The sequence below is a fragment of the Balaenoptera borealis genome, assembly GCF_965194805.1.
Source record: "Balaenoptera borealis genome assembly, chromosome: 13".
NCBI lineage: Eukaryota > Metazoa > Chordata > Mammalia > Artiodactyla > Balaenopteridae > Balaenoptera > Balaenoptera borealis.
The window spans coordinates 56,534,519-56,551,417 of record NC_138870.1 but is presented as its reverse complement, the minus strand read 5'-3'; the positions used below and the strand labels follow the sequence as shown (position 1 = coordinate 56,551,417).

General features: G+C 38.5%; 1 protein-coding gene across 3 annotated transcripts in view; it reads right to left on the bottom strand.

Moving 5' to 3' along the window:
- Positions 1-16,275, bottom strand: part of CAND1 (cullin associated and neddylation dissociated 1) — a 43,117-nt gene extending 26,842 nt beyond the window's left edge. For 2 of the 3 annotated variants that reach the window (XM_082351178.1, XM_082351179.1), the window contains exons 1-2: positions 15,888-16,275; positions 1,062-1,205 (exon numbers count right to left, since the gene is read on the bottom strand). In XM_082351178.1, coding sequence (XP_082207304.1) covers positions 1,062-1,205; positions 15,888-15,955 — 212 coding nt within the window. In that variant the 5' untranslated portion in view covers positions 15,956-16,275. Of the gene's footprint in view, positions 1-1,061; positions 1,206-15,887 lie in introns of those variants that run through there. The other variant, XM_082351180.1, reaches the window with a different exon arrangement.
- Between the last annotated feature and the right edge of the window lie 624 nt (positions 16,276-16,899).

Genomic DNA, 16,899 nt, shown 5'->3' with positions numbered 1-16,899 from the left:
ATTTTTAAAGGCTGCTTATTGCTCAGCACATAATTTGAACCAAACAATTTGTTTATTAATAAGCACCTGGCAAAAGAAACAAAAGATGAAAAATAATTAAGTAAAACTAGACTCATTCGCATTATTCTGCAACTTACCATTTTCTGAAGACCCGTTTGATTTTAAACTTGCTAATGTCCCAAGTTAAAGAAAGTTGTACTACATGTCTAGAAATCCTATGCTGACCAATGATTTCTCATACTTTTGCCTGTTTTTACAGCAGATATGTAAAACCTTAGCCTAAAATAAATGTAAAACCTTTATAAGAAAATCCAACAAAGGTAATAATGACAAGACTTTATTTAAATTGATACCAGATATTATATGCCATACAAAATGACATAAAATTCTATACTTTAATTTTTATATGAAACCAGAAGTTATACTTACTAATAACTTACTTGTAAATTTTTAAGGGTTTCTAATATTTGGTACGCATAAATTAAATAGATGCACTAATACAATTTACCAAGAACTCAAATTCTGTACCTTTAACTAAGAATAACAGTCCAGCTGTCAAAATCACACCTAACAAGATGCCATCAATTCCCCCATACACACAAAGGTAACTGAAATTCTCAATTTTTAGGAAAGATTCTTTGTAACTATTGTATCATCAGTGTTAATTTAACTATGGTTTTAACTGTTGTTATCCTTTATCAAGTCTTATTTTTTACTTCCTTGTCATTGGTTCTTAAAACCACCCCTCCTCCCCGGAATACAGAGATGGACAGGCCTTTTAACCTAGCTTAAAAACCTGGCCAAACAAGTAGGAGAACTACTCTTTCTGGAGTTTCCTACATGTATTTCATAAGAATTAAAATAACATGTCCAGCCAATACAGAAACTACATATAAGGAAATGTGTCTCATGTACCAAGTACAAATACTAAACCAAATCACCTACAAATTCTAAAGAAAAACTCCAGAAAGACATAGTACAAGACTAAGATAATTTACCAGTTATACTGAATTTTTTAACGGAAAGTGAAGGCGGTAGGAAGCAAGTAAAAAACAACTTACCATTTGACAGCTAAATTCTGTACCTCTCCATTTTTATCTTCCAGTAACTTCAAAATCATTTTCACTACCTTCCTTTCACTATCATCATCCAACTTGATGGAATCTTTCTGCAGTTCTGTCATCAAATCATTTGTAGCCATAAACCTATGAAAAAATTAAAATTTGTTGGTAATTAAAATTTTTTAAGCACTAATAAAAAAAATCACCCTTTTCAAATCCAATGCTATCATTCATATCTAAGTCCTGATCTACTCTTCTAAATAAGGTATCATGGCTAAAATTATTTTCCCCGGGTTAGTCTTGATTTCAAATTTACTGACCGGACCTTCAATGAATGCTCTTTCATTCTAATAAAGTTGACCACTGAACAACGTGGGGGTCAAGGGGGTCACCCTCCCCCCACCTCGCTAAAAATCCATGTATAACTTTACAGTCACCGTTCACATCTGCACTTCCGCATCTGCAGATTCAACTGACCACAGATCGTGTAGTACATGTAGTACGTATTTATTGAAAACATTTCCCATATAAGTGGACCCACACAGATCAAACCCATTGTTCAGGGGTCAGCTGTAATTGCATCACTGCTTTTAGGGAAAGAAAAGCTTCTCTTTACTTTTTCTTTGCATGTGATTTGAATTTTATCTAGAAGTCTTTAACTAACATTAAGAATACCTTCCTGTGTAATACTGTTGTGTTGGATTGGGGGTTACATATTACAAATCACTGGGAAAATTCCAAAATGCAAATTCTCACCTCCACCCCAACTCCCACCACCAGGATCAAATGTATTTTCAAAACGATGAAGAGGTGATTCCAAAAAGTTATTCCAACTGACATCCAGCCCCCTTTCCTTAAGAACCACTACCAAAGGACAAAGTTTTAAACTATGCGCTAGCACAGTTCTTATCAAGTCTTATTTAACTGCTTATAAAGAAAAGCAGACGTTCCAATTGGGATAATACAAGGTAAATTAAGCATGGGCCTTTTAAAAATTAACATTGTTTTCCTAATTGGAAGCCCCTCCCCATTTTATATGATGACAAAATGAAATTAAAACCACACAATATTCCAGAAAGTTAAAAAAACAAACTGAATAGAACACTAATGCAGGCACTTCTACACACAAAGCATGAAAAGCACCTTAACTATTTTACTTAGATAAAATCCATTAAACAACCATACCAGTTAGGACCTCTAAGAACCCCTGAAATGTTAATCATCTGGTTGAAGAGAAAACAGAGTGATCATCAATTTAAGTAAAAAAGCATGTAATCCCAATAAACAAAAAAAAGTTACTTTATAGTTCTGAAGAAACTATACCGGTACACAGAATCCTTCCTTTATTTACCATTTATTTATTCACTGCCTGTTATGATGCTACGAAGGCTGGACTATGAGCAAAGAACAGATAAGATAGGAGTCTCTTGACTCCTAGCCTCAGAGAGCTTATACTCTAATAAAGAAGTCTACTGATTTTCAAAAATCAATAATTAATGGTTAAACATTTTTTAAAAGTTGAAATGAGCACCAGCAAAATTAGCAATAGATAATATTTTTAAAACTCAGAAAACCTGGATTGAGATACTATGAGGTTATAAGAAGAACTTAATTGTGACCCTGAAACCAGAAAGTTCCTTCTGTTCATGTGTTAAAAGGTTTGCACTATAAATCTTATAAGGAAGTTGTTTGACCAGTTTGAAAGCTGTCTATGGAAGATTCAAAAGTCAATTTGTAAAACATCTCTTAGGCATTTACTGCTTTAGGTATGGGGCTAAGGACTGAGATGATAAATTTATACTCAGTCCCCTCCTCTTAACTTATTCATCTAACACAGCAGACAGGTAAATGGAAGAATCTCACACAAATTTTCTAAAACACTCAAGGGTGTTTGGCAATGATCACACCAAAGAACCGATAGTTAGTTTGGATCTCAAAGGATTACCAGGGCTTGCATGGGGAAAGCTGGTTCGGGATTTTAAGTGTATTTGTGTGCATGGTGGTGGTGGTGGTGAGGGGCATAATACCTCAGAGTGAAGCAATTCAGCGTGTCTGAGGCACAGGGAAATAGAAACCTAACAGGAAGATGGAAATGTAGGCTGAGGTCAAGATGGGAAAGGTTGTATATACTCATTCACTATGTACTGAGAACCTTTTATTTGTCAGGTACTGTGCTAGGTGCTATGGATACAAGGGCTGGCAAAAGCAAACACAATTGCTTCCTGCTATCTTGGAACTTACGTAACAGTTGAATAGAGGCATATTGATTTTTTAAAACTACATATATGAGTACTTACATATGTAGTTATGAACTGAGATAAATGCTATGAAGGAAAGGAATGTGGCACAAAGAAAAGATAATGGGATAACAAAGTAACATGACCTAGACTGGAATGAAAGTTGTGTATCAGGGAAGACTGAGATCTTAAGCATGAAAAGGAACTGTGTGTGGGGAGTGGGGAGGTTATGGCCAAGTAGGCAGGGGCCAAAAGATTAAAGAGATTTGAAGATCTTACTAGGATTCTAGTCTTTATTCTAAAAGTGATGGGAGGATGGTTCTGAAGAACCTAGGGGCAGGACAGGAATAAAGACGCAGCCGCAGAGAATGGACTTGAGGACACGGGGTGGGGGAAAGGTAAGCTGGGATGAAGTGAGAGAGTGGCACGGACATATATACACTACCAAATGTAAAATAGATAGCTAGTGGGAAGCAGCCACACAGCACAGGGAATCAGCTCGGTGCTTTGTGACCACCTAGAGGGGTGGGATAGGGAGGGTGGGAGATGCAAGAGGGAGGGGATATGGGGATATATGTATACGTATAGCTAATTCACTTTGTTATAAAGCAGAAACTAACACACCATTGTAAAGCAATTATACTCCAATAAAGATGTTTTAAAATAAATAAATAAATAAAAGTGATGGGAGGGACTTCCCTGGCAGTCCACTGGTTAACACTCCACGCTTCCAATGCAGGTGGAGCAGGTTCGATCCCTGGTCCGGGAACTAAGATCCACATGCCGCGCAGCGTGGCCAGACAATTTTTTAAAATTAAAAAATAATAATAATAATAAAATAAAAGTGATGGAAAGCTACTCATCTGAGGTAGAGATGGGGGGTAAATGGAATGATCAGATTTGCATTTCAGAAGTATTACTCCAGCTACACTGTGGAAAACAGTTTGAGAGAACCAAACTTCATTTAGCAGACTGGATAGAGAACAGTTAGGAGAGCTATGGGAGCAGATTAAGTGAGAAATGATGGTAGCCAGAATAAGGGTTACGACAGTAAATGGAGATGGAAAAAATGGACACACAATCAGTTCTCATTATTAGCAGAGTAAAATTTGTTGTAACCCCCAAATCAATTCTCCAGCGCCTTCATGACATTTGCAGACATGCGAAGAACCAGGAAATATTTGAATCACCCAAAGCACACATTCCGCACACACTCCCAGCTGACACTGCACCAGGTGACACTCTGCCTATTTCAGCTCTCATACTGTAAACAAGCATCCTCTTCTCAGTCTATCTGGTGCCACGTTTTTTGTTGTTTTTTCTTTTGCATGTTTGTGCTTTTTGTTGGTAATTGTGCTGTTTAAAATGACCCTCAAGCGTGGTGATGAAGTGCTATCTAGTGTTCCTAAATACACGAAGGCCATGATGTGTCTTCCAGAAAAAATACATGTTAGATAAGTAACTACTGCGAATAATATAATGAGAACAAACCCTATTTGAGATTTACAAGGTTAAAGTTTATAGGTCTTTGAAATGGATTAGATATGGAGATGGTAAAGGATGAGTTAGGAAAAGGACAAAGAAGTAGAAGGGAAACCACAGGACTTGGGTGTTATAGTCGGTATACATCCTGTCCAGTCTTAGTGTTATTGAATAACCACTGTCACACATTAGACGGTTCAACCACTCATCTTACAACACAGGAAGAGAGATTTAACAAGCCTGATTCAACTACAGACTATACTGAATGGCCACTCCTCTGATCCTGATCAGCAAAATCCCAGCCAAAGTGAAGACATCAACAACATGACTTAGTGCCCTGCAGACCAACTTTGTCTGCCCTTGGCCAAAAGTAAGGACTGGCGGGGGGGTGGGGATGACCCAGCAGCCCCTACAGTCCAGGAACTGTTCTAAGGCTCATACCTGAACTTCAATGATAACATCCAAATGAATAACCCAAACAGATCTGATGCTTTCAGGGAAAGCGTATTTTTTTCCTGGGCATAAACACACAGAACATCCATTTCAGGTAAGTTCACTTAGCAACATAAAACACCAAACATCCTCCTAACTAAATGAGTGACTGCTACTGCTTTACCAATTATAGCTTTTCCTCTGCTTTACTGTGCCCTCCTTATAACATTTATTAAGATGTCAAATGATAGAATTGCCCCTTTCTGACATTCACAGAAAGACAGACAAGATGAAAAGGCAGAGGGCTATGTACCAGATGAAGGAACAAGATAAAACCCCAGAAAAACAACTAAATGAAGCGGAGATAGGCAACCTTCCAGAAAAAGAATTCAGAATAATGATAGTGAAGATGATCCAGGACCTCGGAAAAACAATGGAGACAAAGATCGAGAAGATGCAAAAAATGTTTAACAAAGACCTAGAAGAATTAAAGAACAAACAAACAGATGAACAATACAATAACTGAAGTGAAAACTACACTAGAAGGAATCAATAGCAGAATAACTGAGGCAGAAGAACGGATAAGTGACCTGGAAGACAGAATGGTGGAATTCACTGCTACAGAACACAATAAGAAAAAAGAATGAAAAGAAATGAAGAAAACCTAAGAGACCTCTGGGACAACATTAAACGCAACAACATTCATATTGTAGGCATCCCAGAAGGAGAAGAGAGAAAGGACCAGAGAAAATATTACAAGAGATTATAGTCGAAAACTTCCCTAACATAGGAAAGGAAAAAGCCACCCAAGTCCAGGAAGCGCAGCGAGTCCCATACAGGATAAACCCAAAGAGAAACATGCCGAGACACATAGTAATCAAAGTGGCAAAAATTAAATACAAAGAAAAATTATTGAAAGCAGCAAGGGAAAAACGACAAATAACATACAAGGGAACTCCCATAAGGTTAACAGCTGATTTCTCAGCAGAAACTCTACAAGCCAGAAGGGAGTGGCATGATATACTTAAAGTGATGAAAGGGAAGAACCTACAACCAAGATTACTCTACCCGGCAAGGATCTCATTTAGATTTGATGGAGAAATCAAAAGCTTTTCAGACAAGCAAAAGCTAAGAGAATTCAGCACCACCAAACCAGCTCTACAACAAATGCTAAAGGAACTTCTCTAAGTGGGAAACACAAGAGAAGAAAAGGACCTACAAAAACAAACCCAAAACAATTAGGAAAATGGTAATAGGAACATACATATCGATAATTACCTTAAACGCAAATGGATTAAATGCTCCAACCAAAAGACACAGGCTCGCTAAATGGATACAAAAACAACACCCATATATATGCTGTCTACAAGAGACCCACTTCAGACCTATGGACACATACAGACTGAAAGTGAGGGGATGGAAAAAGATATTCCATGCAAATGGAAATCAAAAGAAAGCTGGAGTAGCTATACTCATATCAGATAAAATAGACTTTAAAATAAAGAATGTTACAAGAGACAAGGAAGGACACTACATAATGATCAAGAGATAAATCCAAGAAGAAGATATAACAATTATAAATATATATGAACCCAATATAGGAGCACCTCAATACATAAGGCAACTGCTAACAGCTATAAAACAGGAAATTGACAGTAACACAATAATACTGGGAGACTTTAGCACCTCTCCTACACCAATGGACAGATCATCCAAAATGAAAATAAATAGAAGCCTTAAACAGAAGGCTTAAATGACACAATAGACCAGATAGATTTAATTGATATTTATAGGACATTCCATCCAAAACAGCAGATTACACTTTCTTCTCAAGTGTGCACAGAACATTCTCCAGGATAGATCACATCTTGGGTCACAAATCAAGCCTCAGTAAATTTAAGAAAACTGAAATCATACCAAGCATCTTTTCTGACCACAACACTATGAGATTAGAAATGAATTACAGGGAAAAAAAAGTAAAAAACACAAACACATGGTGGCTAAACAATACATTACTAAATAACCAGGAGATCACTGAAGAAATCCAAGAGGAAATCAAAAAATACCTAGAAACAAATGACAATGAACACATGATGATCCAAAACCTATGGGATGCAGCGAAAGCAGTTCTAAGAGGGAAGTTTATAGCTACACAAGCCTACCTCAAGAAACAAGAAATATCTCAAATAAAAAAATCTAACCTTACACCTAAAGGAACTAGAGAAAGAAGAACAAACAAAACCAAAAGATAGCAGAAGGAAAGAAATCATAAAGATCAGAGAAGAAATAAATGAAATACAAACAAAGAAAACAATAGCAAAGATCAATAAAACTAAAAGCTGGTTCTTTGAGAAGATAAACAAAATTGATAAACCATTAGCCAGACTCATCAAGAAAAAGAGGGAGAGGACTCAAATCAATAAAATTAGAAATGAAAAAGGAGAAGTTACAACAGACACCGCAGAAATACAAAGCATCCTAAGAGACTACTACAAGCAACTCTATGCTAATAAAATGGACAACCTGGAAGAAATGGACAAATTCTTAGAAAGGTATAACCTTCCAAGACTAAACCAGGAAGAAATAGAGAATATGAACAGACCAATCACAAGTAATGAAATTGAAACTGTGATTAAAAGTCTTCCAACAAACAAAAGTCCAGGACCAGATGGCTTCACAGATGAATTCTATCAAACATATAGAGAAGAGCTAACACCCATCCTTCTCAAACTATTCCAAAAAATTGCAGAGGAAGGAACACTCCCAAACTCATTCCATGAGGCCACCATCACCCTGATACCAAAACCAGACAAAGATACTACAAAAAAAGAAAATTACAGACCAATATCACTGATGGATATAGATGCACAAATCCTCAACAAAATACTAGCAAACAGAATCCAACAAAACACTAAAAGGATCATACACCAGGATAAAGTGGGATTTATCCCAGGGATGCAAGGATTCTTCAATATACGCAAATCAATCAATGTGATAAACCATATTAACAAATTGAAGAAGAAAAACCATATGATCATCTCAATAGATGCAGAAAAAGCTTTTGACAAAATTCAACACCCATTTATGATAAAAACTCTCCAGAAAGTGGGCACAGAGGGAACCTACCTCAACATAATAAAGGCCATATACGACAAACCCACAGTAAACATTCTCAATGGTGAAAAACTGAAAGCATTTCCTCTAAGATCAGGAATGAGACAAGGATGTCCACTCTCACCATTATTATTCAACATAGTTCTGGAAGTCCTAGCCACGGCAATCAGAGAAGGAAAAGAAATAAAAGGAATACAAATTGGAAAAGAAGTAGTAAAACTGTCACTGTTTGCAGATGACATGATACTATACATAGAGAATCCTAAAGATGCCACCAGAAAACTACTAGAGCTAATCAATGAATTTGGTAAAGTTGCAGGATACAAAATTAATGCACAGAAATCTCCTGCATTCCTATACACTAATGATGAAAAACCTGAAAGAGAAATTAAGGAAACACTCCCATTTACCATTGCAACAAAAAGAATAAAATACCTAGGAATAAACCTACCTAGGGAGACAAAAGACCTGTATGCAGAAAACTATAAGACACTGATGAAAGAAATTAAAGATGATACCAAGAGATGGAGAGATATACCATGTTCTTGGATTGGAAGAATCAATATTGTGAAAATGACTGTACTACCCAAAGCAATCTACAGATTCAATGCAATCCCTATCAAACTACCAATGGCATTTTTTACGGAACTAGAACAAATCATCTTAAAATTTGTATGGAGACACAAAAGACCCCGAATAGCCAAAGCAGTCTTGAAGGAATAAAACGGGGCTGGAGGAATCAGACTCCCTGACTTCAGACTATATTACAAAGCTACAGTAATCAAGACAATATCGTACTGGCACAAAAACAGAAACATAGATCAATGGAACAAGATAGAAAGCCCAGAGATAAACCCACGCACCTATGGTCAACTAATCTATGACAAAGGAGGCAAAGATATACAATGGAGAAAAGACAGTCTCTTCAATAAGTGGTGCTGGGAAAACTGGACAGCTACATGTAAATGAATGAAATTAGAACACTCCCTAACACCATATGCAAAAATAAACTCAAAATGGATTCGAGACCTAAATGTAAGACCGGACACTATAAAACTCTTAGAGGAAAACATAGGAAGAACACTCTTTGACATAAATCACAGCAATATCTTTTTTGAACCACCTCCTGGAGTCATGGAAATGAAAACAAAAATAAACAAATGGGACCTAATGAAACTTCAAAGCTTTTGCACAGCAAAGGAAACCATAAACAAGACGAAAAGACAACCCTCAGAATGGGAGAAAATATTTGCAAACGAATCAAGGGATAAAGGATTAATCTCCAAAATATATAAACAGCTCATGCAACTCAATATTAAAGAAACAAACAACCCAATCCAAAAATGGGCAGAAGACCTAAATAGACATTTCTTCAAAGAAGACATACAGATGGCCAAGAAGCACATGAAAAGTTGCTCAACATCACTAATTATTAGAGAAATGCAAATCAAAACTACAATGAGGTATCACCTCACACCAGTTAGAATGGGCACCATCAGAAAATCTACAAACAACAAATGCTGGAGAGGGTGTGGAGAAAAGAGAACCCTCTTGGAAAAACTAAAAATAGAATTACCATATGATCCAGCAATCCCACTACTGGGCATATACCCAGAGAAAACCATAATTCAAAAAGACATATGCACCCCAATGTTCACTGCAGCACTGTTTACAATAGCCAGGTCATGGAAGCAACCTAAATGCCCAACGACAGACGAATGGATAAAGAAATTGTGGTACATATATACAATGGAATATCACTCAGCCATAAAAAGGAACGAAATTGAGTCATTTGTTGAGAAATGGATGGACCTAGAGACTGTCATACAGAGTGAAGTAAGTCAGAAAAACAAATATCATATATTAACGCATGTATGTGGAACCTAGAAAAATGGTACAGATGAACTGGTTTGCAGGGCAGAAGTTGAGACACAGATGTAGAGAACAAACGTATGGACACCAAGGGGGGAAAACCCCGGGGGGGTGGGGATGGTGGTGTGCTGAATTGGGCGATTGGGATTGACATGTATACACTGATGTGTATAAAATTGATGACTAGTAAGAACCTGCTGTATAAAAAAAAAAAGAATTGCCCCTTTCTGACAACATCCAATCTAAAGCAAACCTCTGCTTCCTTCCCAAAATTACCCAAATAGGTCCTAACACCCTCTTACTAAGATATCCCATAGTATGTGTTCTCCCTCACTAAATGGTAACAAACCAAACCTGTGTGAGAGACATCTATACATATAAGAGAATATCAAGAAGAAAAAAGTGGTAAACAGTGCTTACATTACATATCATTACATACCAAATAAAAGAGCAAAGAAAACACCCACTGAATTAGTTACCTGGAGATTGTTAAGGATTTGAGGGAGAGTAATTTCAGTAAGCCTAGGTGGGCAACCTCTAAGTTTAGAGTTTATCTCATAGTCTATGGGAATTAGTGCAGAGAAGGCAATGATCAGCTGTGATATTCAGGAAGAAAATTCTAATGGAAGAATTACCAAAAGATTGGATTAAAAAGAGGCCTGAGATAGAGAGACTAATTTGAGAAATACTCATCAGGGAACTAAGGTAAAGAGGAAAGGGTGACATCAAGCTTTCCAACTGGGACATTTGGTAGATGGTAATGTGACACAACAAAATAAGAATAAAAGAGGTTTAAGGTGGGAGAGGAGAAAGTTAAGATGTTAACTTTCAGACTTTTATGGGAGTCCCAGGTGGATTAACCTACAGGGAGTGCCATCTCATTCATTTATTCAAGTATTTTGGGGGTACCATCATTAGAAACTGTGCCAGGCTCTGCAAAAGGTATGAGCAAGACAGTCAGACTGCAACACACACACTTGGCGACTGAAAGTTCACTGAGGAGAGAACCTATTCATCTTTAGTAAATCCAATTAGAGAAGAAAAAATAATGGTAGAAATAGATACTTTGTACTGCACAATGAGTGGTTTCCAAAACCCTTCCCCTAATATATAAACACAATTTTACCCTTGTTTCCAACAGAAATCTAAATGCTATGGGCCAACTGCATCACCCAGTGAACCAATTATCTTTCATATATCTTGTACACACCCCACTGCTGTCTCACTTTTTCTCATTTATTCTCTTAGAGTTATGAATTAACTTGGGACAGTCGTAATATCGTTCACGTAAATAAAACTAATTTTTAGTCATCTTCTTCACAGTTTCCTCAGTGAGGTCCCTTTCTCCTCTTTTTCAGTAGTGAGCCCTAATCATTGCTGATAATGAGTGTTAGCAGTACTATACCTGTATCCCTCCCCACCAAATCACAAGTGAAATCATGTAACTTAATGCCATCAATGCACAAAGAACTTAGAAAATGCTCAGTAATCACCTTCTTAATCTCTACAAACCTATTTCTTCTGATTAAACTTACTTTTCTTCAAGCACAAGCAGTCCAGATAATGTAGTCTTTCCTGTTACATTATTGTTAAGTGCCCACACAGTACTTTCAGCTATGTTATAGGATCTCTATGCTCCCTTCCAACTCTGAAAACTGATGATTCTGTAACAGGCCCGAGATTTTTATTAGCATTTTAAACAGTCTCCAAGGGCAAATGCCTTCCAATAGTCAAAACACATAAATATATTTGGTGACATAAACCATAATCAAGCTAGGAAATTCTACAATGCAGTGAATTATTTTAACGTTGTATCAAATGGTATTTTAAAAAAATAGATTGGTAGATTTTACAATGACTTCTTAAACTTCCCCAATCCTTACATGCTTTTGTAACTCTGGAATTAAAATCAAATTCAACTAAAACAAGTTATCTATTTAGAACCCACATGGCCAAGGCACTAAATAAAGTGGAGGATTCAGTTCAGTAAGACAAGGTCCCTACTCATTCCTACCCCACCGCTGAGAGTGGTGTTTGTATTGTGTGCTTTCACACCTACCTAGAACTTCAAGACCTAGCTCAGATCACTCCTTGAACATGAATGAATCTCCTTGCTTTCATCTTCTCTGCCACTTAAGCCTGAACACTACATACTGCCCTGGGTTATTTATGTTTTTACAAATGCCTTAACCACTCAACAAGCATGCAGACAATACTGAAGGCAAGCACTATCAACTTTTTGTAGTCCCTCTCAGGGAATTATTTAATCTTCTAGCACAAAATACTCCCTAAGCCTAACTTAGAGGGAACTGAAATTTAAGGTCTTATTCTTAATGTCCCCTAGTCAAAATCTTGCAGAAGTAGAATATGGTAGTTTAGAGTTCATGCTCTGGGGGTATCTGGAAATCCCTGATCTACTACTGTTTAACTGGCCTTGGGCAAGCACTTAGCATCACCAGACTGAAGTTTCCTCAGCTGAAACAGAGATTGCTAGTATCCACTTTACTAAAGTTGTAAGGATCAAGTGTATAAAGTCCACAGAAAGCATTAACAATTATGTACAGAGAAATAAAAGAACGGTAAAAAAATTTTTTTTAGCTCTTGATTCCTTGGAGTACTGGAATTCAGCTGGTGATGAAGCATATGAAAATAAAAGCAGAACCTTATTAGTTACCTCAACCCACTGAATATTCAGTATTAATATTTATAGGTGCAGCATTCACTTTGTTTATACACATGAAAGTTTTCATTCTATTATCTACAGAATCACTACTTACTGGCACTAAACCATAGTATCCTACCTTCGAAGAACACAGAACACTAAAACATGAAAGAAAAAAGGACACTATATAATTTAAGTCCTACCGAAAAAAAAAAAATCTTGAAAAATGTTGACATTCCAAAATTTTGAAGTCTGCATCCATTTCTTTACCTTCTTTACATTAAAAAAAACTATTTAGTTATTCAGAGACCTGAAAATTTGGGCCTATAAGGGACCTTTTGTAATCACCCATGTACAAGTCTCTCGAAAGTGAATTTAATCCCAAACTAAGTAGCCTGCCCCAAGATATCAGATAGTTCACAGCAAAGAATCCTACAGGACTAGAACCCATATTTGTAACTGGGAGGTCATATTCTCTTTGGATTCCACCATGAGAAAAATGTTTTTTTCTTCCTTTTAGATGTACTATCTTCTTCTCCCCTTAGCACAAGGTACAGTGGTCTGCACATGTTAGATTTTCTATAATGTTAATTAACCTTGTCCTCAAGATCCTTCTAGCACTAGGTATTTTAAAACATGTAACAATAGCTAATATTTACAGCAAAATAAACAAGTAAATAAATTTCTAATGAGAAATTAGAAAGCATCATTTAAAAATAGAACACATGTATTCAAATACAGTAAAATCTTCAAGATACTTGATTGCAAATGCTATTTTAATTAATCTCTTAAATGTCAGTAATTTAATATATATAGTGCTTTGGTTCCCAAGACTTGTCTATTACTGAATGGCTTCAGTGTATTAAGTCTTAAAAACATAGTTGTTAAAAATATCTTAATGACAAACTACTGGAAGTCACTTACTGTTCTTAGGCATATCTTCTATAATATTCATCAACTATTAGAAATATATCAGTATCACATTTTTAGGAGTAATCCTTCAAGCAATGTTTTAATTTATTCAAGCCCACATTAGTAGATAATCCTTATCAAGTTCAACACTAGTATACCTTAACATCAGAGCATTACTCTTCCATATAATTAGAAAAAACAAAAAACTCCTCAAGCATGTGCGTATTACCTTTCCTCTAGAAGAAACATAAGAAAAGAAGCTTCAGTCAATAATCACATATGCAGTATTATCACATGACTTGACTTCTTTATTCTAAACATATTATCCATACACAAGTCTGACTAGTGGAACAAAACTGTACTATTATACGGAAAGTCCTATCTTTAGACTAAAACTGAACACCATCAGAATGAAATTCAGTACTTTTACAGAATAAGCCAAACTGACAGAAATGGGAGGGGGTAAAATCACACCACACATTCTACACTACTTAAAGTTTTTTATATATGTTCCATTCAAATGTTTATTTAAATTTTAATGGCTTGCATTGGGAGCAAGCAAAGCTCCAAAGGGAAGTAAACAGCATTCTAAAAACAAAACCTTTTATTTATTTTAATCTTGATTTTGACCCTAGAACTAACAAATCTAAAAATATTAATGCCCAAAATAAACACGTCTCTTCCAAAAACGAACACTCGAACCTTTATTATTAGCAAACTAATTTTAAAACTTTTGAATACAATCCTTAAAAACTCCCTAGATAGCAAAACTTTTTGAGAATCATTTCTGGCTATGAAGTCACAGAACCAAAATGTATTTCATTGGCCGTTTTAATATGCCAGCATATTAATTTAATTAGGAAAAGATTATTACATTTTTCTTGGTTCTCCTTTCACAAATCAAAAAATGTTTCCCCAGTACATAAGGTTTGGGCGTGTTTTCAGGTGTTAAAACGTACCGTTCATACAAAAAAAAACCAAATAAGCCCGTCAGCCACAATTTAAATTGAAGACTATTTGTTCTTCCCTTTAAAATGCAGAAAATAAAACCACTAGAGAACAAAACAAGTATCAAAGCTATAAAAAGCTAATTAGATCGGGAGTTGATTGATTTTGTGATGGGATAGAAGGCGGGAAGGAAGGAATGTAACAATTACTGTAGTGCAAAAAAAAAAAAAAAAAAAACAGAGGGAGAGAAACCAAGATTACCCGTGAAAATATAACAATTCTTCAATATGGATGTGACCAAGGTTTGGAACCAACCGTACAAGTCTCCTGGAACAGAACTTTATAACAAACCTCCACATTCACCATCCCCATATTAGAAACTCCTTTCAATAAGACCCATTTGCTTGTTGCACCTTTTTGTTTCAGGTTCAGTAATTCACCTTTCTGGCAGTAATTTTGGATATAAGGAAATGAGACTGAAACCCCGAGATCCTGCTTGGGTTTTTACCTGACGAGGGAAAATGACAAGAAATGCTGGCGGGAAAACCCTACGAGTCAAGTTTCCACCATCCCGGCTCCCCCTCCACCTTCTTCCCACCTTGACGAAAGGGATAATCCAAAGAAAAGTTTATAGCCCAATCCCCGAAGGGCTGGAAAAGCAAGCAAATCGTTCGAGCTGAATGCACCTAGGCCCGCTCACATCTGCGGGAAAGGAGGCGGCAGCTGGGACCCCGAGTGGGCAGCAACAGCAGCTCTGGCCCCGGGAGCATAACGGCCTAGCGCCTCGGGCAGGCTGGCGGGTAGGCCTGGCCTCCGGGGCTCCAAGCCTAGAGCGACTCCCTTGCCCACAATGGTGCGTGATCTCGCCCCTTCACGCTACCTGGGACGCGAAAGTCACGTCCTGGGAGAGCAGAGCATGCGGTGGGGGACGCAGAAGAGGCCTAGGACCGGAGACGGTCAACGGCCTAGAGGAAAGAATGGGGGAAGGGGGTTAGAAGGTGGGCGAGGAAAGGGACCTGCCGGGATCGGGGAGCGGAGGATGGCCTGGAGACCTCCGCAAAGCCGAGCAACCAGTTAAGGCCAAAGGGGTGGGGCAAGGCCTGTGTGAGGGCCAGGGCCGCGGATGGGGGACCCCGAGGGGAGCTGAGGGTCGGATTTCGGCCTCACCTGAAGTCCTTGTCGCTGGATGTCATTTTTTCCAGCAAATTGGAAATGTGGTACGAGGCGCTCGCCATGTTGCCGGCCTCGATCCCGCCCGCCGGCGCTGCTGGTGCTGCTGCCCGCCGCCGCCGCCGCTGGGGCTCCTCCTCTCGCTCGCCGCGGCTCCCGCTTCCAGGGTCGCAGCGCGACGCAGACGCTGACAAGGGAGGCGCCTCGACGGGCTGCCCCCTCCCCGGCGAGGCGTGGGCCTGTCCCGGGGGAAGCAGAGGCTACGGGGCCGGCCTAACGACGGCGCTGCTCGCCGGAAAACGAGCTCATGAGCAGCGAGGAGTACAGCAGGCTCTCTCCGGAGAGGCAGACACTTCCACTCGGGGCCGTCCCACTCCCACTCCCTCCGCACTCGCTCCCTATGGCAAGAGGCCAAAACCCGCCTCCTTCACTCCGGGGGAGGGCGCGGCAGACGCGGGACGCTACGGAAAGCTGAGGTCAGGGTTCAAGGAAGTCTCCCCACGCACGCTGCGGAGACGCTAGGTAAAGGACAATCCTGTTGGCTGAAGCCTGTGTCAATCTTTGCGTGACCCGCCCTTCAGGAGGCATGACAACGGCCAAAAGGCGCTGTTCTCGCGAGACTTGAAAGCGGCGGTTAAAGGATTGGGGACCAGTGGGACGAGGATGCCTTCATCCGAAAATAACTTGTTTTTCCTGTACGACAGTAAGAGAAAAAGATTACGATTTTTAAGGCGCATAAGGCCTAGGAGTAAAGCTAATTAACAGGTTAGACTCGGGGCCAACAGAAGAGTTATTAGAAGGAGCTTTCGTTCTGAATCGGACGTGTGGCCTACATTGCCTTAACCACGATGGTGTAATGTTGCCACGTGAAAACCACAAATCCCAGAATTCAGCCCGCATGTTACACTGGGTCAAGGTATGATTGGCTGAAGGAACTTGTAGCTTCCTCATTGGCTCCATGTGAGTCGTGAATGCTGGGATTTGTAGTCTGGTAGTCTGGCGAGGCAGC